This window comes from Haliotis asinina, chromosome 2 (genome assembly GCF_037392515.1).
Source record: "Haliotis asinina isolate JCU_RB_2024 chromosome 2, JCU_Hal_asi_v2, whole genome shotgun sequence".
NCBI lineage: Eukaryota > Metazoa > Mollusca > Gastropoda > Lepetellida > Haliotidae > Haliotis > Haliotis asinina.
Genome location: NC_090281.1, coordinates 68922483 through 68948917, shown reverse-complemented (window position 1 = coordinate 68948917; position 26435 = coordinate 68922483). Strand labels below are relative to the sequence as shown.

The 26435-nt window shown below is 39.0% G+C and overlaps 1 protein-coding gene across 1 annotated transcript in view; it reads right to left on the bottom strand.

Moving 5' to 3' along the window:
* The window catches only part of LOC137274208 (gem-associated protein 5-like), a 183713-nt gene that overhangs the window by 116570 nt on the left and 40708 nt on the right, over nt 1-26435 (bottom strand). Inside the window, exons 16-17 of the mRNA XM_067807265.1 lie at nt 24418-24621; nt 19327-19473 (exon numbers count right to left, since the gene is read on the bottom strand). Coding sequence (XP_067663366.1) covers nt 19327-19473; nt 24418-24621 — 351 coding nt within the window. The remainder of the gene's footprint in view (nt 1-19326; nt 19474-24417; nt 24622-26435) is intronic.

The window sequence follows — 26435 nt, the reverse complement described above, 5'->3', positions numbered from 1 at the left end:
ACGTAATGTCTTAGACAATAATTGTTTAAATCATCTATACAGAAACAGACCAATGTTTGCGGACACTGATGCCCAGGCCATGATGACAAAAAACCTGTGACAGTCATTGTGGTCACACAATCAACATAAACACTTGGGCTTACTTTAAGCTGTAGATTCTTACATCTTGAATCTTTGTGCAAACAGGTAACATAGCCATATACAGTTTTTCATGGTTCATCATCATTTTACATGGAACTTAAGCCATGATGTCAGAAGAAAAGCCCATGTCAGTGAGTCTTGGAACAAAATCGTGTATGACTTACTGGACTTTATACTATCAACAACAACAGTACACTAAAATAGACACCACTCTCACTTGTCAAAACAGCAGCATGAGTACAAAAATCAAGGTTTGTCAGAACATTAATGAATTTTTTCAAGACTCTGTCAAAACACTTTTGCAAAATGTCATCTGAGAAGGGAAAGCATTGATCCAGTTTTGATTGTAGAATCTATTTGAATAGATCTGTGTCCCTCAAGGGCAACCATAATTATCCAATCAAACACACAACACATTAATCTTGACATCTATGACATAACAAGTTCACCTAACACATTACCCATGGCAAATCATTCCAACACAATTCATCAGAAATGTCATATATTCTCCCCTAACAACCCTGTGAATTAGAGCTGTTAAATAACTGTCAGGCCTTAGTATCATGTGCCATAAGATATACTGTCTACATGCGTCAGATACAACATTGGTTATATTTGGGATTACTCTTTCTGAGCAAAGTACTGACTCTAGTTCTTCTTGGGTTGAGTCCCACCTGGGATTCGAACCCACACCCTCAGGCACCTATTCGCCAGCACACAAAGTCAGCTGCCTAACCTGCTCAGCCACTACGACTTAAAAAAAACCTGGAAGCCAGATAAATACTCGTCTTGACTGCAGACTTTGTGTATTCCTCTGATATATGTAGATTGCCAATTGCTCCCACGGCTGAAAGCTATGATTACACAGTGCCATTTAGAAAGAGGTCAAATGTAACATGTTTTATTTGGGATTACACTTTTTTGGTAAAGTACAGATTCTAGTTCTTTGAGTGCTGGTGAGTAGGTGCAGACACTGAGGGAGTGGGTTCGAATCCTGTAAAGGACTCAAACTAAAAGGGACACACGAGCAGACAATCCTGACAACCAGACACACAAGCAGACAATGCAAACACAGACACACAAGCAACCAATGCAGTCAAATTCTGAGACACACAAGCAGACAAGCAGTAAAATATATGTACATTAGTAACAATGTGCGATCCCAAACATTTGACCAATTTCTAGATGGCATTGTGTAATAATGGTCAGATACAACCAAGAAATATGAAACGTTTTCTATCATTCGCATTCTATTCCACAGACTATACAAAAGAACTTGTCACACATGGATACAGAAAAGTAGGTATCTAACCCCACCCTTTCAGCCTATTTTCAGTTTGGCCCACAACAATATAGCATTGCTTGGTTCACATTAACTCCTACAGCTGTGACACTGGGCGTCCACAGCACATGTTATGTCAACACAGCTAACACTGTTGTGTCCTCGATATGACCAGCATTGACCGTTCAGTGACCCCTCCAGCCACATACCAGAGTAAGGTGCCACTGTAAGTAATGAGTAGATAAATGAGTTCTCACAGGTGGGGTGGAAGAACACAGACAATCTGGGCTAATCATACTGCACTCCCATTAGGTACAATTTTAGGTACATTAGTCACTGAAGCACTCCTTGTATTGTCATGTGAGAAGTTTGAACATCAAACTGAAATATCCAAATTTAGAATAGATGGATAGATGGATGCGCAGTATTTGAACCAGGCAATCTGGGCTAATCACATTGCACTCATATTATGCACAATGTTAGGCACAGTACGTACTGAAGTGCTCCTTGTATTGCCGTGTGACAAGTTTGAACATCAAACTGAAATTTCCAAATTTAGAATGGATGGATGGATGGATGGATGGATGGATGGATGGGCAGTATTTGAACCAGGCAATCTGGGCTAATCACACTGCACTCCCATTAGGTACAATGTTGTGTGAGAAGTTTGAAAATCAGAACTGAAATTTCCAAATTTTGAATGGATGGATGAATGACTGACCAACCCACCGACCAAACGAATGAATGAAGAGATGAATGGGTGGATGATTCAGGGACAAATGCAGCTGTTTGAAAAAGGGGTGGTGATGGGGGTGGGGGTGGGGGTGGGGTTGGGGATGGGGGAGCACACAACTGAGAAAAGAAGGGGTACACACTTCATTTTCAACTAAGTTTCAATGGTCATTTAAAAACTTTTCAGGACAAAAGCGGGTATGCACTACTCACCACCCCAGATAAAAAATATGTGAATGAATAGATGCATTTCAAATTTTAAAATGGATTAGCAGTATTTCAACCAATGCCAAATCTGAGTAAACGTCAAGTGGAATGAAACATGATTACAGAACAGGTGTTTTTTCAGCCCGAGCTAATGGAATTATGCTGGTGGTTACATTGACGGAAACTCACATGAGTTGAAATAACACAGGAGAACAGACATGGCCAGTGTGCGTGGTCATCTGGACAGGGCAACGAGTCAGACAAGTGCAACATGCTAAAATATTCAGAGAAAAGCGCAGCAGAAGACATATAAATGGATTTCATACACTACAGCCTTGTCTATCTCAGCCTTGTCTATCTCACAGTCACTGAAGCGTTTTCTACAAAATCTCTAAATGTAACAAGTGGATTTCTCCAACAAAGCAAAGAATGGACATGTGCATCAATTATCACTTTCATTCAAGCAGGCATAAGTTCGAAAGGCACACACGTTTCTATAAAAGGGACATGTTCCTTGGTGAAAGTACAGGAATATACATTCAGTCATACATTGTCTTTTTTTTATGAAAGGTAATTTCTGGTCAGTGTGGTTTACACGCTAAATCATGCATACTCCATTTGAAGAAAATCACGTCAATATTCTCTGAAGTGTTGTTTCAAATATCATGCTGAATAGCTTATGACTATAGCACTTGCATCCCAGACAGTTTTGTTAGTTCTGAACCTATTTTGTAACTTATTCAGCATACTGACTGAACATCTGTTCAAAATCACATTGTATTGTGACTGATGATCACTGTCCCAAACTCTGTCTTGTTGCAATGAAAAAAATACTCCATTTTTTTAAACATTTCTGTCTTACTATAACCTTGAAGAGAGCATTTTTATGAAAATGACAAAATAAAAGCACTATGAAACATGAAACAGAATCATATGACATGCTCTTTTTCACCCTGACAAAATGATAAGTTGCATGCATTCATACAACTTACTATATCCTCATTGTTCAAAACATAAACTTCAAATTTCAAAAACAAGTTTTTCATTGAAACGATCCCTTCAGAGTAAGGTCAGTGAGAGGAGAAAATATGCATACAAAGTAAAACAAAGTGAGAAATATTGTTTGGACTGCCAACAGCAACTGTTACATCCCTTAAGATGGGCTGTCTGTATGACATGTTGCCCACAGGGACAGGCTAATTGGTCATGTCCAAGATAACATGCCTCCAAGCTGCCTAGGCTCCACACAGTGTGCTTCCTGACACTCCTTTACCAGTCTTTCAGGAACAGTCGACACTGTAGATGTAGAAGTGAAGCCTAATCTTATCATCAGTACTTGGCAGTTATTCACAAACCCATGCTTTAATTAACAGTCAGAATCATACAGTATAAGCTTCTTTAGCTGAGGATTTCTCCCCGTTATGGAATGGGTTGGCAACTTTTATTGGATAGTGGATATTGGATTTATTGGCATCAAATTATGAAAAATAAGCAGTGTGGAGGGGAGCAGGATTTTGGTGGAATAGAGTTGAGTCTGGGGGAAGCAGAGAGGTTTTGGGAGAAAGGAAAACCATCAAATTAAGAATAAATAATACAATGATCAAAACTATGGGCCTCAGATAGTGTGCATAAATTTACCTAATCTAATTCATGCCAAGGCATATATACTCACTGTCAAAAGAGACGTGAAATTCATTAATATCTGTGATGTAAATCCACAGTGCTGAATAGGTTTCTGATATGTAATATGATTCCATCAATTCTGTTTTCCGTGGCAAAAGAAAAATGTTTACCACAGAAGAAGCATACATGATGTCTCACATCACATCACTAAAATGGTTTTCCTTTTGCCTGTGTCAAGTCATGAAGTTAAAACTGCATTCTTTGTTCTTATGAATGACTACTGCTTAACGTCTTCATTCGTGCCATGTTTAAGTGTTAATGAAGAGCAATCAGGAGTACTGAAATACTTGTAGGTTGGAGCATCCAACGCGATGTCAGGCATTAAGGAACTATCAGTCCACCATCTACAAACTGCTTGACCCCAATCAGCAGACAAACACCATCAATGACCATCCTCATAGCGGACGTCCACGCATAACGTCATACTGGCAAGATTGCTACACTGTGACCTCTAAATTGTGAAATCACTTCATACTAGCTACCACAACCGTCTGTAACACCACAGGAAGACACAACAGACCTATCAACCAAAATACTGCACATGGTAGTCTGACACAGGCTGGTTGACGTAACTGTCAACCAGCTGTTGGTTCACGTTTGATGCCACGGATGTGCTCGACTGAAATGGGCTGCAGTTCATCGCAACTGGCACAATGAACAGTGGCAGAATATCCTCTCCTCAGATGAAAGTCTAGTGGGTCTATTTTTACACCGCACTCAGCAATATCCCAGCTATATGGCGGTCAGATGAAAGTCTAGTGGGTCTATTTTTACGCCGCACTCAGCAATATCCCAGCTATATGGCGGTCAGATGAAAGTCTAGTGGGTCTATTTTTACGCCGCACTCAGCAATATCAGACCAGATGAAAGTCACTTTTGCATCAATACCACAGACAGCAGAGAGAATGATGGTGTTGTCAAGGTGAAAGATTCTCAAAACCCTGTTTTTTGAAGACAGATCGTTGGGGAGGGCCTCCCTTCATGTCTCGGGTGCCATAAGCAGGGAATGTCATGATCAACATGTAATTTTTCAGAACAATTGGCAAGGTCATGTTACTGCTCAGTGCCACATCAACAAAGTGTTGAGACCAGTTTTTGTGCAAAGACATCATCTTGTTTTTCTGCAAGATAACGTCAGAGCAAACACAGCAAGATGACACAGACATTCCTTGAGAACAACAACATCAAGACCATGGACTGACCAGCTTTAAGCCCAGATTTGAATTCCATTGAACACATCTGAGATGAGATGAAAACACAATTTCACCAACAGTGAGTACGTCCAATTAAACTGCAACAACTGCAACGAAATGTTGTTGACGCTTAAAACAACATTCTGGGAAGGTTCATTTGATGTCACTTCAACAGCAGGTCACACCCTTTATTGATGTTAACGTTTGTTTCCCTTTTAAGGACAATACAAGAAGACATACGTTATGTGGTTTCCATACTGACTTGATTTTCATGTCATGTGAAGAATAATCACATTAAGCGCTTTCTTTAAAGTTATCTTTGTCTCTTGTGTAAGTAAAGTTAGAAGAAAAAATGACATGTTTACACTCATTGTCAATATCATCATTTCACACTATTCACATTTCTTTTGGTGGTGAGTATAGTTAATACCTGAGTTCAATTACACATAACACAAACACAGACTGAAGCAAACTCACTCTCAAAAGACCCTTATCAACAGAACTTTTTGTTTCTGTCACCTGGCCAAACAATCTGAGTGAGTGTGTGTGTGCGCGTGTGCACATGTGCGCGTGTGCTGTGATTTAATGCTACTTTCATCAGTACTGAATTCATATCACGATGCAGAAAGTAAACCTCCAGTGGTGCAGGTGTCAGACAATTATTTCTATGATGAAGTCCACATGTGCTGCTATAGCAAACCATCTGATAAGACAACAGCATTGAACAGACATCCATATTCACAAATACAGAAACCATTTCAAGCACAACTGTTAGTTCTACGGAGAGAATGAGTGAGTGAGTTTAGTTTTTCACTGCACTCAGCAGTACTTCAACTATACGCAGCGGTGATTTGTAACTAATCAAATCAGGACCAGCCAGCTGAGTGATCAACAGCATCAGCATCGATCTTTGCTACTGGGAACCAATGACATGTGTCAACAGCATCAGCAAGTGTGACCTCCCGATCCTGTAGGTCTCCTCTTTCAACAAGCATGGCTACAGAAGATCACTTCTAACCTGAACCTTCACTGTTTGGGCATGATGACCGTTCTACAAACAAACCCATGTTGATAAAATCCTCCTCCAATTGATAAGCAGTTGAACAAAACAAGCATTAACTTCAACATGTAAACCTGCTTCTGACATTTAAAAGGCATGTTTTTCATGACTCTACATTGATCCATACACACCAACAAGTTAACAAAGCAAGGTTCATCCCATAACACAACTCCCCGAAGCATCATCACATCAGAAATGATATAATCCAAGAAAACAACATGGCCACAATTCTTACATAAACAAATGATACAAGCTCTCCATGAGGACCTATCATATAGCGTCTAGTCTGCAGACTGTATACATTTCACAAACCAGTCCTCCCAATAAGTCTCAGATGTGATACAGAACACCTCCAGATCTCAATGCCTCCCTTGATAGTCAAGTCATCACGGCCAGATACTACAATTGCAGTGGTAGTGATTCCCTAATTGAGATCTTACAAAGTCATCCCTTGAGAGATGTCTAGTCGTCTTCAACAGAGTGGAATTGGTGATTTCAATCATCTACACAGGCTCCGCTGACTTCAGACAGACCAAGCAATAGATGGAGAATATCCGAAATGTCCACAAATATTTTTTGTTTGTAGAAAATATTGGAACACAGCAATGCTATTAAACCAAACTGCACAAGTCTGTTAGCTTATAATAATCTAAATACAATCAGATAATATGATCCAGTAGACACATCCGGCTTCTAATGAGTCTCATAGTCCCTGAACCTCATTATTTTCAATCTACCTTGCCACACTGTCAATGCTAAAACGCCAGATGGAGAAAGTCTTCGTTTCCTCAATCTACCTTCTTACTGAGTCACCTGACCATTTACAAGGAGTTTGTTTGTTTCTATCAATACAAATACAGTCAAACCCCGTTTACTCTGACTCCACATATCCGGAAACCCCCTCTTCCATGATTTTTATGTGAAACGAACCTTACGTTCAGTAATTGTACTCGCTTAACCGGACCCCATGCTTCCTGACCCAGATGGCGAATTTTCAAACTAAGCACATAGATTTCCATTGAAAAGTGATCCAGTTATCCGGATGGAGAGATCTCTGCAATGTGCATGTGTATATGCCCTGTCACGTTTACCGCACAACTGTGTGATTTCATTCTCAGTCTATCGGAAGGCTTTTGATGTGAATTGATTCATTAGCCATCAAAACACTAGGGATGCGTTGTTCATTAGGATTTGGCGGGTGTGAGAACATCTCATCAGTAACGAAAACACGTGTTAAGTAGGATTAAGGTAAACTACACGGTAATTGTACTGTATATAACACTTACAAATCGAACCCTACTATCTGTCCCAATGCAAGTTAAAAATTACTAAGCCTGCCACATGATCTAAGTCACGTGATCCTGTCCGGAAGTTTACTTTCTGCAGACAGCATAACTCTGAAACAATTCCATATGTTTTTAGGGCATTTAAAATTAAAAAAAGAATTTCCAATTGGCAAAATAGAGACTTTCTGTCATCGATTTTTTTCATCTAACATACCACCTGAAGCTCCACATGCTACATGATTACGTCCGAGACAACCTGACAAATGGTAACCTGCGCTCCACCTTCCATGTATTATCAGTACACTTATATGTTATGATGATTTACTGTTATTACTATTGACTGTTGATTTATTGATTTGCGTACATGGAAGTTTTTTGCTTTCACTAAATTTTCACAATTTGCTTGTTTGATCCAGTTAACTGGATTAGGATTTTCACTATCTGGACGATTTTCAAATGAAACCAAAACATCCAGATAAACGGGGTTCGACTGTATATTCACAGATTAAGAATCAGTCTATGGGGTCCATTGCACAAGAGAGTGAGTTATCTAAATAGGCTGCACACACAGTGTACCCATCTGGATCATCAAACCTTCTCCTTTGGTGTGATGAGAGAATACTGCAACAACTGGGCAAACCTATTGCCCTGCATCATAGAATAATAAACTGTTTTTTCATAATAATAGTATCATTAACTGTATGTTTTCTTAATAATAGCTTAATTCATTTAAATTTTAGTATCTTAGAACCATATATGCATACAGAATTAATGTCTCATACCATAACCTCCAAATACCCAGTTTTTGCACATGTTTATAACATGCATATTTTATGTATTTCCTTGTCATGCAATGATATTAAAACTAATGACGTCAAGTAACAATGTGGTCCATGTCATCATATTTTATATAACACTGCACTGTTATAACCATCACACTGGAGTTAACTATTCCCCATCTGTTTCCAGGTTACCTTGTATCTTTGACCACTCACCTTTACTGTACAATTCTCGCAGTTTGCAGTTTGAGTTTGTGACAGATGGCCTGAATCCATGTCATCATATTTTATATAACACTGCACTGTTATAACCATCACACTGGAGTTAACTATTCCCCATCTGTTTCCAGGTTACCTTGTATCTTTGACCACTCACCTTTACCGTACAATTCTTGGTTGCAGTTTGAGTATGTGACAGATGGCCTGAATCCATGTCATCATATTTTATATAACACTGCACTGTTATAACCATCACACTGGAGTTAACTATTCCCCATCTGTTTCCAGGTTACCTTGTATCTTTGACCACTCACCTTTACTGTACAATTCTCGGTTGCAGTTTGAGTTTGTGACAGATGGCCTGAATCCATGTCATCATATTTTAAATAACACTGCACTGTTATAACCATCACACTGGAGTTAACTATTCCCCATCTGTTTCCAGGTTACCTTGTATCTTTGACCACTCACCTTTACTGTACAATTCTCGGTTGCAGTTTGAGTTTGTGACAGATGGCCTGAATCCATGTCATCATATTTTATATAACACTGCACTGTTATAACCATCACACTGGAGTTAACTATTCCCCATCTGTTTCCAGGTTACCTTGTATCTTTGACCACTCACCTTTACTGTACAATTCTCGGTTGCAGTTTGAGTTTGTGACAGATGGCCTGAATCCATGTCATCATATTTTAAATAACACTGCACTGTTATAACCATCACACTGGAGTTAACTATTCCCCATCTGTTTCCAGGTTACCTTGTATCTTTGACCACTCACCTTTACTGTACAATTCTCGCAGTTTGAGTATGTGACAGATGGCCTGAATCCATGTCATCATATTTTATATAACACTGCACTGTTATAACCATCACACTGGAGTTAACTATTCCCCATCTGTTTCCAGGTTACCTTGTATCTTTGACCACTCACCTTTACTGTACAATTCTCGCAGTTTGAGTATGTGACAGATGGCCTGAATCCATGTCATCATATTTTATATAACACTGCACTGTTATAACCATCACACTGGAGTTAACTATTCCCCATCTGTTTCCAGGTTACCTTGTATCTTTGACCACTCACCTTTACTGTACAATTCTCGCAGTTTGAGTATGTGACAGATGGCCTGAATCCATGTCATCATATTTTATATAACACTGCACTGTTATAACCATCACACTGGAGTTAACTATTCCCCATCTGTTTCCAGGTTACCTTGTATCTTTGACCACTCACCTTTACCGTACAATTCTTGGTTGCAGTTTGAGTATGTGACAGATGGCCTGAATCCATGTCATCATATTTTATATAACACTGCACTGTTATAACCATCACACTGGAGTTAACTATTCCCCATCTGTTTCCAGGTTACCTTGTATCTTTGACCACTCACCTTTACTGTACAATTCTTGGTTGCAGTTTGAGTATGTGACAGATGGCCTGAATCCATGTCATCATATTTTATATAACACTGCACTGTTATAACCATCACACTGGAGTTAACTATTCCCCATCTGTTTCCAGGTTACCTTGTATCTTTGACCACTCACCTTTACCGTACAATTCTTGGTTGCAGTTTGAGTATGTGACAGATGGCCTGAATCCATGTCATCATATTTTAAATAACACTGCACTGTTATAACCATCACACTGGAGTTAATTATTCCCCATCTGTTTCCAGGTTACCTTGTATCTTTGACCACTCACCTTTACCGTACAATTCTTGGTTGCAGTTTGAGTATGTGACAGATGGCCTGAATCCATGTCATCATATTTTAAATAACACTGCACTGTTATAACCATCACACTGGAGTTAACTTATAATTCCCCATCTGTTTCCAGGTTACCTTGTATCTTTGACCACTCACCTTTACTGTACAATTCTCGGTTGCAGTTTGAGTTTGTGACAGATGGCCTGAATCCATGTCATCATATTTTAAATAACACTGCACTGTTATAACCATCACACTGGAGTTAACTATTCCCCATCTGTTTCCAGGTTACCTTGTATCTTTGACCACTCACCTTTACTGTACAATTCTCGCAGTTTGAGTATGTGACAGATGGCCTGAATCCATGTCATCATATTTTATATAACACTGCACTGTTATAACCATCACACTGGAGTTAACTATTCCCCATCTGTTTCCAGGTTACCTTGTATCTTTGACCACTCACCTTTACTGTACAATTCTCGCAGTTTGAGTATGTGACAGATGGCCTGAATCCATGTCATCATATTTTATATAACACTGCACTGTTATAACCATCACACTGGAGTTAACTATTCCCCATCTGTTTCCAGGTTACCTTGTATCTTTGACCACTCACCTTTACTGTACAATTCTCGCAGTTTGAGTATGTGACAGATGGCCTGAATCCATGTCATCATATTTTATATAACACTGCACTGTTATAACCATCACACTGGAGTTAACTATTCCCCATCTGTTTCCAGGTTACCTTGTATCTTTGACCACTCACCTTTACCGTACAATTCTTGGTTGCAGTTTGAGTATGTGACAGATGGCCTGAATCCATGTCATCATATTTTATATAACACTGCACTGTTATAACCATCACACTGGAGTTAACTATTCCCCATCTGTTTCCAGGTTACCTTGTATCTTTGACCACTCACCTTTACTGTACAATTCTTGGTTGCAGTTTGAGTATGTGACAGATGGCCTGAATCCATGTCATCATATTTTATATAACACTGCACTGTTATAACCATCACACTGGAGTTAACTATTCCCCATCTGTTTCCAGGTTACCTTGTATCTTTGACCACTCACCTTTACCGTACAATTCTTGGTTGCAGTTTGAGTATGTGACAGATGGCCTGAATCCATGTCATCATATTTTAAATAACACTGCACTGTTATAACCATCACACTGGAGTTAACTATTCCCCATCTGTTTCCAGGTTACCTTGTATCTTTGACCACTCACCTTTACCGTACAATTCTTGGTTGCAGTTTGAGTTTGTGACAGATGGCCTGAATCCATGTCATCATATTTTATATAACACTGCACTGTTATAACCATCACACTGGAGTTAACTATTCCCCATCTGTTTCCAGGTTACCTTGTATCTTTGACCACTCACCTTTACCGTACAATTCTTGGTTGCAGTTTGAGTTTGTGACAGATGGCCTGAATCCATGTCATCATATTTTATATAACACTGCACTGTTATAACCATCACACTGGAGTTAACTATTCCCCATCTGTTTCCAGGTTACCTTGTATCTTTGACCACTCACCTTTACCGTACAATTCTTGGTTGCAGTTTGAGTTTGTGACAGATGGCCTGAATCCATGTCATCATATTTTATATAACACTGCACTGTTATAACCATCACACTGGAGTTAACTATTCCCCATCTGTTTCCAGGTTACCTTGTATCTTTGACCACTCACCTTTACCGTACAATTCTTGGTTGCAGTTTGAGTATGTGACAGATGGCCTGAATCCATGTCATCATATTTTAAATAACACTGCACTGTTATAACCATCACACTGGAGTTAATTATTCCCCATCTGTTTCCAGGTTACCTTGTATCTTTGACCACTCACCTTTACTGTACAATTCTCGGTTGCAGTTTGAGTTTGTGACAGATGGCCTGAATCCATGTCATCATATTTTAAATAACACTGCACTGTTATAACCATCACACTGGAGTTAACTATTCCCCATCTGTTTCCAGGTTACCTTGTATCTTTGACCACTCACCTTTACTGTACAATTCTCGCAGTTTGAGTATGTGACAGATGGCCTGAATCCATGTCATCATATTTTATATAACACTGCACTGTTATAACCATCACACTGGAGTTAACTATTCCCCATCTGTTTCCAGGTTACCTTGTATCTTTGACCACTCACCTTTACTGTACAATTCTCGCAGTTTGAGTATGTGACAGATGGCCTGAATCCATGTCATCATATTTTATATAACACTGCACTGTTATAACCATCACACTGGAGTTAACTATTCCCCATCTGTTTCCAGGTTACCTTGTATCTTTGACCACTCACCTTTACTGTACAATTCTCGCAGTTTGAGTATGTGACAGATGGCCTGAATCCATGTCATCATATTTTATATAACACTGCACTGTTATAACCATCACACTGGAGTTAACTATTCCCCATCTGTTTCCAGGTTACCTTGTATCTTTGACCACTCACCTTTACCGTACAATTCTTGGTTGCAGTTTGAGTATGTGACAGATGGCCTGAATCCATGTCATCATATTTTATATAACACTGCACTGTTATAACCATCACACTGGAGTTAACTATTCCCCATCTGTTTCCAGGTTACCTTGTATCTTTGACCACTCACCTTTACTGTACAATTCTTGGTTGCAGTTTGAGTATGTGACAGATGGCCTGAATCCATGTCATCATATTTTATATAACACTGCACTGTTATAACCATCACACTGGAGTTAACTATTCCCCATCTGTTTCCAGGTTACCTTGTATCTTTGACCACTCACCTTTACCGTACAATTCTTGGTTGCAGTTTGAGTATGTGACAGATGGCCTGAATCCATGTCATCATATTTTAAATAACACTGCACTGTTATAACCATCACACTGGAGTTAATTATTCCCCATCTGTTTCCAGGTTACCTTGTATCTTTGACCACTCACCTTTACCGTACAATTCTTGGTTGCAGTTTGAGTATGTGACAGATGGCCTGAATCCATGTCATCATATTTTAAATAACACTGCACTGTTATAACCATCACACTGGAGTTAACTATTCCCCATCTGTTTCCAGGTTACCTTGTATCTTTGACCACTCACCTTTACCGTACAATTCTTGGTTGCAGTTTGAGTTTGTGACAGATGGCCTGAATCCATGTCATCATATTTTATATAACACTGCACTGTTATAACCATCACACTGGAGTTAACTATTCCCCATCTGTTTCCAGGTTACCTTGTATCTTTGACCACTCACCTTTACCGTACAATTCTTGGTTGCAGTTTGAGTTTGTGACAGATGGCCTGAATCCATGTCATCATATTTTATATAACACTGCACTGTTATAACCATCACACTGGAGTTAACTATTCCCCATCTGTTTCCAGGTTACCTTGTATCTTTGACCACTCACCTTTACCGTACAATTCTTGGTTGCAGTTTGAGTTTGTGACAGATGGCCTGAATCCATGTCATCATATTTTATATAACACTGCACTGTTATAACCATCACACTGGAGTTAACTATTCCCCATCTGTTTCCAGGTTACCTTGTATCTTTGACCACTCACCTTTACCGTACAATTCTTGGTTGCAGTTTGAGTATGTGACAGATGGCCTGAATCCATGTCATCATATTTTAAATAACACTGCACTGTTATAACCATCACACTGGAGTTAATTATTCCCCATCTGTTTCCAGGTTACCTTGTATCTTTGACCACTCACCTTTACCGTACAATTCTTGGTTGCAGTTTGAGTATGTGACAGATGGCCTGAATCCATGTCATCATATTTTAAATAACACTGCACTGTTATAACCATCACACTGGAGTTAACTATTCCCCATCTGTTTCCAGGTTACCTTGTATCTTTGACCACTCACCTTTACCGTACAATTCTTGGTTGCAGTTTGAGTATGTGACAGATGGCCTGAATCCATGTCATCATATTTTAAATAACACTGCACTGTTATAACCATCACACTGGAGTTAACTATTCCCCATCTGTTTCCAGGTTACCTTGTATCTTTGACCACTCACCTTTACCGTACAATTCTTGGTTGCAGTTTGAGTATGTGACAGATGGCCTGAATCCATGTCATCATATTTTAAATAACACTGCACTGTTATAACCATCACACTGGAGTTAATTATTCCCCATCTGTTTCCAGGTTACCTTGTATCTTTGACCACTCACCTTTACCGTACAATTCTTGGTTGCAGTTTGAGTATGTGACAGATGGCCTGAATCCATGTCATCATATTTTAAATAACACTGCACTGTTATAACCATCACACTGGAGTTAACTATTCCCCATCTGTTTCCAGGTTACCTTGTATCTTTGACCACTCACCTTTACCGTACAATTCTTGGTTGCAGTTTGAGTATGTGACAGATGGCCTGAATCCATGTCATCATATTTTAAATAACACTGCACTGTTATAACCATCACACTGGAGTTAATTATTCCCCATCTGTTTCCAGGTTACCTTGTATCTTTGACCACTCACCTTTACCGTACAATTCTTGGTTGCAGTTTGAGTATGTGACAGATGGCCTGAATCCATGTCATCATATTTTAAATAACACTGCACTGTTATAACCATCACACTGGAGTTAACTATTCCCCATCTGTTTCCAGGTTACCTTGTATCTTTGACCACTCACCTTTACTGTACAATTCTCGCAGTTTGCAGTTTGAGTTTGTGACAGATGGCCTGAATCCATGTCGCTCAAGGACCCCTTATACTGGAGATTTTAGGTTGTACAGTAAACACACCAACATACTAGTAGACATTCTAAACGTATTTTAGCCAGTGTAAATGAGTCTAGTAAGTCTGAAAGATCACTGGCAATTAAACTGACTCTTCATCTAACTTACTTCAGTACATATATTGCTCAGATAGTTACAGTCACCAGTGTCACAACGTATCAAGACTCAAGATGGTGCCATACGCTGGAGAACTATCCTGCCAAGCATCTAATAAAACAAAGAAACATCTCTTTCTTGCGTCTGTGGATGCAGTGGTGAGGATTTTTTCAGAATTGCTTTATTACTATTTAAATTACAGTCATCCCTCGCCATAACGCGGGTCTTGGGGTCCACGGATGACCCCCCGCGTTATTAGACATCCACGTTATAGTACCTATTACAGAATGTGGAACAAAGAGCAAGTAAGATTGCTGTTATTCATCTAAGCCGGAAATAGCGATCAGCTGTGCACCAATGTTTTGGTCCAACGTACCGGTGATGCGGGTAAAAACGATCCCTTAATGTTACATCAAAGAACATCTATTCCATTATCAGAATACATGTATTTTACATACTAAGTAGTTATTGAAACAGATTATTTTACATTGCTATCCGGCTAGTATATAATGTATGTTTTCTGCAACCATATTTAATATAACAATGAGCACAAGCCGTTACCTGTCTGGATACATTTTACATAGGAGACAGTTTGACAAGTCACCCCTGACTTCCCGTGGTACTTGCAACTGTGATTGTAAAAAAACAAAATGTTGGCTATTTAGTTGTTGAAAATGATTTCAATGAGTAAATAATGCTGGTCTCGGAGTCCATGGATTATGAGACTGTAATCTGTTCGTGATTGCTAAGAATAACGTGAAATTGGTGCTATTGCGGTAGGCACGAAAAACGCACCCTCAAGAATGTGGTAAGCGGAAGTTGTACACGTATGGAATGAGGTAATGGTATTCTCTTACGGTGTTTCAGTTGTTTCTGTCGTTACAGTGTTAATAAATAAAATTGGGATTGAATTTAATCAAATAAAATGTGGTCTCTGACACCATATGGTCTGGGATGAATGTGTTTTATGTGTGTTGCATCACAGTAAACATTGTAAGTACTCGTCATAACTGGACTGATAGCATGTCTTGTCTTTCATAAGTTACTACTACGATGCTGGTATGATTATTATTGAGAAAACCCTGCATGTTTTAAGTAACTGAAACACAATGGATATGTCAGTTGCCATCCACACTGAATTTCACTAGTTCACGTAATTTATAAGAGCGCAGCAGCGGATTTGTTGATGAGCTAATTTTGTGAAGGGGCGTGATCACAATTCAACGTTTTTTTATGGGAGCCACGGATTACCCCGATGTTTAACCCAATCCGCGGTATCGCGAAGCGTGTTATTCCGAGGGATGACTGTATTATTAATTACAATTGCTTCATTGATTGCATATACATAAGCATGGATTTCTAAGGTCTGACATGTCCTATAAACACATATTTACAGTACATGTTGGCATGAGGCATGAGGCTGTTTTATTTTATACCCATCCATGCACAACACTTCAGCAACTGCTCTCATGGCAGGTATTCTTTTCTTGTCATTAAGTAGGATAGTCAGGAAACAATAAGAAAAGTCTATATAGAAACAATACAGTGACTGTAAAACATCTTTGGTTGTGGAAATATAGTTTGTTGTTCCTTAGTTAACTTTCTTTACTTTTTGAGTAAATTCTAATCAGTTCAGGGCTATCAGTCAATGTCTCAAGCAGCCGGTTAAACCAGGAAGTGAGGGGTAGCAGTCTGTCTACAGGATAAATGTCTCATGCAAAAGGTTAAACCAGGAAGTGAGGTGCAGCAGTCTGTCTGATAGTCAACAGCTAATGCAACAGGTTAAACCAGGAAGTGAGGGGTAGCAGTTTGTCTGCAGGTCAAATTGTCTCATGCAGCCGGTTAAACCAGGAAGTGAGGGGTAGCAGTTTGTCTGCAGGTCAAATTGTCTCATGCAGCAGGTTAAACCAGGAAGTGAGGGGTGGCAGTCTGCCTGCAGGTCGGTGTCTCATGCAACAGGTTAAACCAGGAAGTGAGGAGTAGCAGTTTGTCTGCAGGTAAATGCCTCATGTAACAGGTTAAATCAGGAAGTTGTAGAGTTCACACATCAGGAGTTGGCAGATTGTTGGCATTCAGTCAGGGAGTTTTCAACAGAATTAGCAATTCTTCAGCTGGCAGCCAACTTGGGGAGGTAAGCCAGAAAGTTGAAATACGGATGTTAGACACTTCAGTAAGAACTAGGGAAGTCATGACTACCACTAACAGCATACACATGCTCACTGCTACACAGGGCACTGAAGCATACAAACAAATCTTCAAGCAGAATGACTTGAGTTGTTATAAATTTTAAAGCAATGTTATTTTCTTGTCAATACAGACAGTCAAAACAATGTCCAAGTTTGAAAATATGGCATTCTTTGACCAACAAATAGTCCATCCCTGAGGAGTTGGCTTAAAATAGATTCTCCTCCAATATAATGTAACTAGCACTGTAGCTCACTTGTACCATAATCATCAAATCTCGACAAGACTCATCAGAGTTGACAAATCCGTCTGGCCCTCATAAATTTTAAAGAACAAATTATTTGCCAGTTACATAAAGTCTAACTTGACTTTTCATGGAAACTGAAGAAAACAAAAACAGCAAAAGTCTGTAAATAGCAAAAGACATCACTATGAGATCTGTTTGATATATCTGCCAAGTTTTGTTGAAAGATATACGAGTTGTTCTCTGGAAAAGAAGCTCATAACTTCCTTTAAAGTCAAAGTTCAACTCATTTCCATGATAACTAAGAAAACTAAAAAACTAAAATTACAAGTTCACGTCTCACTTGGAACTTTAGGTGTCTTAAACACTACTATCAGGGAAAATCTAGAGAAAATACATCAGCAGAACTTGGCTTTACAAAAGGTTACCACAGCACAAACAGCAGCTTCTGAGATCACTTAGTCACACCACCAAGTGTGATATGTTTCACAATCTTATTCTACAGATAGCTGGCATATGTGTCACAGATCATATTTGATGAAATATTAATTAGTCATCCTGCGTAACTATGCACCTTGTAAGTTATTGATATTCACTTGTTATAAATTAAGGTGATAAAAAGCTTGAAATCATCACTGTTGTTAAAGATCAACACCATTCACAGTTCCAAAATGCTTAAAACTTGCCTGCTAGTCTACTGACAGCCATGACTCAGCTGAAACTGTACTCTTGGACTGAGACTGTTTGAAACTTCAGACTTGATTGTTTCAAAATTAAGCATCTTCTGATGACTTATGAGTACTGATACTGCCCATAAAAAATAATACCCTCTTCAGGTTTACATGGCATCATTAAGCTTTAGATAAAGCTCATCTCTCAAAAGTTGGTTTGTCTGTTGTTTAATGTTGCTCTCACCAATATTCTAGCTATATGACAGCAGCCTGTACAAAGATCAAGTCTGGACCAGGCAATCCAGAGATCAACAACATGAGCATTGAACTACACAATTATGACATGCTGACATGTCAACCACGTCCACGAGTGATCATCCAATCCCATTCCTATCACGACAAGCATGGGTTACTGAAGATCAATTCTAACCTGGATCTTCATGGGCCATCACCAGAGAGAAGGGACATGCATACACCTTCCAAAGCCCGTGTAAAACAACACACCTGTCATTAACAGAATGGATCCCATTTCAGTTTCTCACAATGGACACAAAGGATAGATGCTTGCCACTAACACATACAATTTTTCCTGAAAAGTTAAGTTCTTGGAAAATTTTGACAAATATAAAGGAGGGAACATGGTCAACAGTTAAGAAAGCCTTGAACGTCACATATTTTTATAATATTTAAAGCATCAGAGCAAACCATTTCCTGGAGGTTATATTTTGAAATGATTTCAAGGCTATAACTGAAGCTCAAATATAACTGAAAATGTGTTAAAATATTTCTCTTACATTCCACAGATGTTTAATCACAGGTTTCAACCATTTGTAACCATCAGTTTTCAACCATTTTCAACCATTGGCTGTAAAATAACTGAACCACAAGCTTTAACTTAATATGTGAGTACTACAGTTGATGCAAACTGATGTAAATTGAAGCAAAGAATATTAAATGAACAGCATATTTGATAAATACATCATTATGACATGGTTGCATGAGTTGTAACAAGGTCTTCCCAAAAGAGATGTCACTGACCTGAAGTCTTCAACCTGGTCAACAGCAACAAGTCTTCTAATGTTGCTGACTTTCCACGATTCTCTTCTTTTGCCAACACAGGAAAGAATGATTTAGCCCTTGTCCGGCGCTTTCTGGACGTGCTGCTCGACTCACGTAGACTGGAATCTAAAGAAACATAACTCAATAATGACCACTGTGTCCAGGCCTACAGGACAACATGGGTTCCAATGACATGCTCATCTCCCCAAGTAATTACAGGGTTTGACATGGGCATGAACTGGTTCAGCTGTGACCAATATGTTCTACTAGCCAAGAGGAACAAATATCCAAACACATCATTATTCTGTCAGATCAATTGTTATTGTTTCCAAACCATTTCTCTTGAGATCAGAGAGGTTTATCTACATCTGCTCTAAGGCAGAAATGTTGTGGACCATTTTTCAGCTTTACTCACTGAAAATAAAATTATATGTCACTTAGGGGCTCTAAAAGTATTATGACAACACACATGATGATGTTATTTTCCTAAACCATATCATTACCATTGTGGAACTGTGCTTTCAGAACAAGATCAAATCAACCTGTACCACATATCTTTATCTCAAAGTATCTAAATACATGTAGAGAGTATTCCTGGCATAGCATATTATTTCAGTTTGGGGTTTCACTTCCTAAGAAAAATTTAGATATTGGGGTTGAGATCCTTTTGAACCCTTATTCTCAGTGAAAGAAAGACAGTGAATTCCAAAATATAGTATATGTTATGCTTAATCACTGCCTGAGATTCATCGTGTGTTCATATCTTTCGGCACTGGAACCAGCCCAAATTAAACTTTTCAAGAAGAGATGGTCTAATGTTTTTGATGTGTGCTTGCTTCGCACAAAAGCAATGTTTAAACTGTCTGCTCCCCTATTTAATGAAGTTAACTCGACATGCCGTTGTGCCATTTGACCTCCCGGGTCATGCATATGCAGAGCAGCTCAGGTCAAGCTGAACAATCTGTAGGCGTCTTTTGATGACAGCGTGTTTTTGAAGATGGAATTTAATTCCAAAAAGTACTACTATCAAACAAGGATAAGCTCTATTGGTGCAGAGAATGTGTATACAAGGAGTAGGTGGTGCACAGCAATGAGCAAACCCCTTTTGTTTGTGAAATGGAGAGCTGATGTAGGCTCGTGCTCATGCAGTGCATGACAATAAAATTGATTCCACAGCATAGCTTCACATGCCTTGCTCATAAGACTCTCATGTGGTCCGTGTAACAAGACACCATGGAGCCCCTTTGCCCACAATGGCAAACCCTGAGTGGGTTGCACTCATACATGCTAACAGGGGACAATTGTCAGGTTGGTGCTCAACTTATCCTTGTTTGCCAGTAGAATCTGTGAGGTACAAAGAAAGCGTAATCACAAATAGTCGCCTCTTACGACAAGCACAGTCGCCTTTTATGGCAAATATGGGTTGCTGAAGGCCTGTTCTACCTCAGACTTTCACAGGTCATAGGTCATGAAATCCATGAGCACAGATATGGAGCTAAAATACCTAGAAATACTACTCAGGCTAAATGGGATTCAAACCAATAAGGCAAGGTGGCGTAGTCTCGTAGTTAAAGCATTTGCTCCTCTGACATGCAAAATGAACATCTTACTTACGTGGAAGTATTTGTACTTAAGAAGACATGAATAATCCCTAGGGACGTTAAAAAAATAATTACGGTTGAACAGATGTTGAATCAGAACTCAAAAATATATATATCTAAGTTGCATTATTTGATGGAATACATTTGATACAATGGAGGGAAAACTCAAATTATGACCACTTGTGCAGCTTTCAACCATATCACCATTCTAGTTTCATATTGAACAAATGAACATGTTTTGCAGTTGGATGCCTTTGCCAGCTGTTTGAGAACCAATCTGTTCTCTCTGTTCAAACAACCACTGACTCTTAACTGAAGTGCAATGGAAAAGAAATCAGAGATCTGTCTTCTTGATAATTGAGTATAAGTCTTAAGAGGAATCAATGAGTCAGGTTATCTTGATCTAAAAAATAAAAGAAGTTGGGAATTAACAATTCTTTAGAATTATTACTTCATTTGGTTTCAATTACATCAAATGATAATTTTGGTGGAGATTGTAGCAGCATATTAATGGCAGTCTTGTTTGCGAGTTTCTACAGTTATGATCAGACTGAATAAAACTCTCAGACTGACAGAAAAACTCTCATTTTGAAATGACAGAATGGGCATAGAACACACAGTCTGTTGACTGTGACAGCTTGTGACATGTAGAGACTGAGCCCAGTAAGCTAAAACGATTATTTATTAGACACGGTTATTTTTCATTGAATATCTGACACTAGTCAATGTGTTGAAGGGATTGGAATTTACTTTTGTATTGCCCAGAGTGTGAGAAGGGCTGTGATTCTGGTGGAGAATCCAGGCACTCTCCTGATCTGTGTTAACTGGTTGATCATCTGCTTCAGTCATGTACCTAAATATTTCCGTCTCTTACAAAGTTTACAATTTTCTCACCAACCTTACATATTGTACAGCAAGTTCACATTTTAACCACCAACACATTTGTCGGGTATTCATACATCATGCCATTTCTTAAGGATCAAATACATCCACATACCACTATGAATATGTAAATAAGTCCCCTAACAATCTCCTGGCCCTGATAGAGACCATAAATCAAGCCCCCTACAACCTTCCTCCACTTTAGTGTCTTTCAAATTAACTTAAACAGATTTAAGTAAGTTATGCTTTCTTTATCACATAACACTTTAATGCAAAATGGCAACTTCGATACAAAAAAGAAAAAAGAAAAATCTCAGCATGAACGAGACTATCAATTGCTTGCTACCTTTCAAACAGTTTGAGAAGCAGAGAACCACCTGCACATATTGTCAAGGTATGCACTAGCATAATAGAGCTTCCAATAAGAGGCTCAGCTGTAATTCAATGGTGCATGATGCACCAGGCAGACTTGAATGTTGTATAAGTTCTGGTTGATATGTCTCAGTGCTTTGACATCAGTGACCTGACATTTGAAAGAATTTGAAACCCCAAAAGACATCTGCCTTCATTTAGGTGATAGCTGTACTGTGTTTGACTACCTGGAAGCATATACCACAGGTTATATAGCTGCAAACGTTAAATTTGCGGCTATATAACCACCGGTATATGTATCCAATTTGTCCAACACAGTACAGTTATTCCCATTCTTGAATTCGTTTTATGTTGTTTTTCGTGCAAGAAATTAATTAATTAGAACAGGTCAAAGTTCTTCTAGGTAAAAGGTTAATCATATCACTCCTTGCACTTACACAATCACCAGAAAAAGTAGGTCCCTTCAACACGTTTGTTATGTGCACACTGTCTAAGTTTGACAATGGTGAATAAATCATAGTGTTATAGCTAAAATGGATGGACTCCAGTTATCAGAAATGAGGGGGCCGCTGCAAATGATAATGGCCCGCTGATCCCTTCACGACGAGACATTAACAGTTCTGTTGATTATGACGTCATAACCTTGTTCCATGACGTAACAGTGTCGGGTTAAATAAGTTGTTTGAACTGAAATCTGTTTTGACTTTTTAATGCACATTCCATCTACTTTAGCAGGATAGGTGAGTTAATTGACCTAGGGCTTGGGCATTTGACAATACCCTGAAAAACAGCATTACCCCAATTATGTAGGGATACATTCAAGGGTTTTGGTGCACCTGTTTTGCGACCGTATATACTGATTATACAGTCGGAAATTTATAGCACTGACCAATCAGATCTTGTGTTACATACTAAGTAGAACTATATTCCTGATTTTTCGTAAAGATAGCTGGCAGTTAGTGGCTGTAGTGGTAATGTAGTCTCACCTCCTTATCACCGCTAGCATACAGTACAGACCTCATCGTGTAGGTCCTAGACTGGTAGACACCGCCCCTAGTGCACAGTACAGACCTATTTGCGCATATCCTAGACTGGCAGTACAGTACAGATCTCTTTGTGCAATTCTTAGACTGGAGGACACTAACCCTAGTGTAAAGAACAGACCTCTTTGCATAGGTCCTAGACTGGCAGTACAGTACAGATCTCTTTGTGCAATTCTTAGACTGGTAGACACTACCACTAGTGTAAACTACAGACCTCATTGTGCAGGTCCCAGACTGGCAGGCACAACCCCTAGTGTACATTACAGACCTCATTGTGCAGGTCCTAGAAGGGCGGACACCACCCCTCCTGTACAGTACAAACCTCAATAGGCAGGTACTAAAAAGGGTGGTCACCATCCCTCCTGTACAGTACAAACCTCAATATGCAGGTACTAGAAGGGTGGTCCACTTCTTTATCAAGAGGAACAACATTTTTGGAATATACTCCTTCATCACCTGGTATACACCGAAACGTTGTGCTCCTCATGATGAAGCTGACATCTATGAAACTCTCTTCCTTATGTGAATCAACTTCTATATGCCAATGTCTACAAGGCATCTTCAAACGTAAGGCCTTCTCAGGGCCACACTGCCAAATATGGGGATATGAACCTCTTCATCAGACAACAAAAAGGCATTGTTGTAGCATGTGATGTATCAATTATGAAATATCTCTCTACAATACCCGTTTACATCATGTACACAAAATATATCTTTTAAATCATTCCAAAACACACAAACACAACAGACTTAATATACAAAGATGCTAATATGTGAATACTAGTTGCAATTACAAAGGTATTATTCTACACCAAGGCACCACTTGCAGAGTAGAGAACTTCCTAGGAATCTCTGTTCACTCATGCAGTAAATAAAGCAAGATGAAACTCAAGAGACACCAAACAAAAGGTGTCTCTGTCTGAGAGCAAAACTTTGAACACCACAGGCAAGCTGCTGTTCAGTCTGGAAATAATCCTCACTCCAAATAACAACTCAACACTATCTTCCAGATGTTTTACACAAAACACACCTTTGCATGGATGCATGAAGCATAAATCCAGACCCTAAAATAACTAGGATAAAATACCAGATTATTCCAACCTGTATTCTTCCTGATATCATGTTCAAGAGCCTAGATTGAGATTTGTAAAGATATCAATAAGAGAACTTACCCTTTTTGCTGGTGGTGTCTCTATCACTGTTATAATCTGCTTTACTCTTGTTTGACAGATAACGAGTCCCAAGGATGTTTGTTGCAGTTTCCTGATTCACAGCTTCTTCAGCATAACGCTGCAATGCCTGTCCGTCCTCCCACGTCGGATTTGTAGTTAATCCTTCCTGTGAAAGATCGTGCAAGTTTTCCTTCTTTGATAGCCCTAGAAAGACACGGGTACAAATCCTGAAATAAGTGAATTACATCTCTACTGATCCCTGCCATGTTGCTATAAGGGATGTTCAAGTCCCTAATGGCTCGGGATAATGTTTTGGTGTTTTAATGAATCTCAGACTGAGTGAATTCTTACAAAGGAAAAGGAGTTGCCATTTCAAGGAGACTTTACATGAAAGTTGTTTAAGGAATTTAATCAGTGATAACTGGAAGGCAGATGGGTTCTAAGGGAAAGTTGGACATCTGACATGACTATCTTAGATTTGAAATGGAATTTCATCTCATCTGTACTGTGACTCATTTTCAAAGGTCTACCACTGCTTCATGATAAGCTAGGTGATGAGTGGAGAAGCACATCTATCTAGCAGCTTCATCAAAGGAGTAAACAGATCTGGGTTACAGAAGCAGGTTTTTATACAGATCCCAGCAGATGTCTTTCAACATTAATTCTCAAGGACTGTATATCCTACTGAACTAATTTAAAAATAATAACACTTCCTATTTTCAAATTTCATTCAGTGTCAGTGCTTCTGTATGTAGGAAACTATGTGACAGAACTAAATAATCATGACCTTCCTTACTGTGACATATACATTATTGACATGAAGTGAGTGAGTTTAGTTTTACACTGCACTCAGCAATATTCCAGCTATATGGCGGCGATCTGTAAATAATCGAGTCTGGACCTGACAATCCAGTGACCAACAACATGAACATCGATCTGCGCATTTGGGAACCGATGACATGTGTCAACCAAGTCAGCGAGCCTGACCACCTGATCCCATTAGTCGCCTCTTACGACAAGCATAGTTGCCTTTTATGGCAAGTATGGGTTGCTGAAAGCTTATTCTACCCAGGGACCTTCACGAGTCACATCATTGAAAGTGAACGAGTGAAATTGTTCACACTCGCCGCAGTCAGCAACGTACCAAATATGTTATTAGTCACCAATGAATTCCAAATATGTTGTTAACACTCCAGTCAACAATATTACAAACAAATGCACTGTTAAAAGCAGTCAGAAATATTCCAAAAACTGTCAACACTGCAGTGAGCAATATTCCAAATATTCTTCACACTTAAGTCAGGAATATTCCAAAAGCTGTCAACACTGCAGTCAGCAATATTCCCAATATTGTTAACACTGTAGTCAGCAATGTTCCAAATATTGTAAAAACTGCAGTCAGCAGTTTTCCAAAAGCTATCAACACCGCAGTCAGCAATATTCCAAATATTCTTCACACTACAATCAGCAATATTCCAAAAGCTATCAACACTACAGTCAGCAATATTCCAAATATTGCTCATACTGCAGTCAGCAATATATAACATATGTATACAGAGCAGTCAGCAATATGACAAATGTCATCATTGAAGACAGCAATATTCCAAGCATATTGTCAACAAGAGCAGTAAGCAAATTCAAGATATGGTGCTAACATGTTGCAGTCATCAATATTCTAAAAATATTGTTAACAGAGCAGTTGGGAGGAAGCCCTTGCATGTCTTCCACATGTCTGACTCTGGACCAAGGAAACCTGTGATTGAGACAGTGTGATCAGCTGTATACTCTAACTGTGCACATTGATACAGTGATTATAACACAGCAGTCATTGTCTGTCTAACAGAGCCTTTTAACTTTCCTCTTACCTAGCCCTTACTGTAATGCAGAAATGTGTAAATGAAGCAAAGTGTAGTTCTCACTGTCAGTTCTTTTCAATATTAATGGTGGCTTTTGCTTCCATCACACTTTAACATTTTCAGTGACTATGTGTTAGACCCTGAGTTAGACTCTGAGTTAGA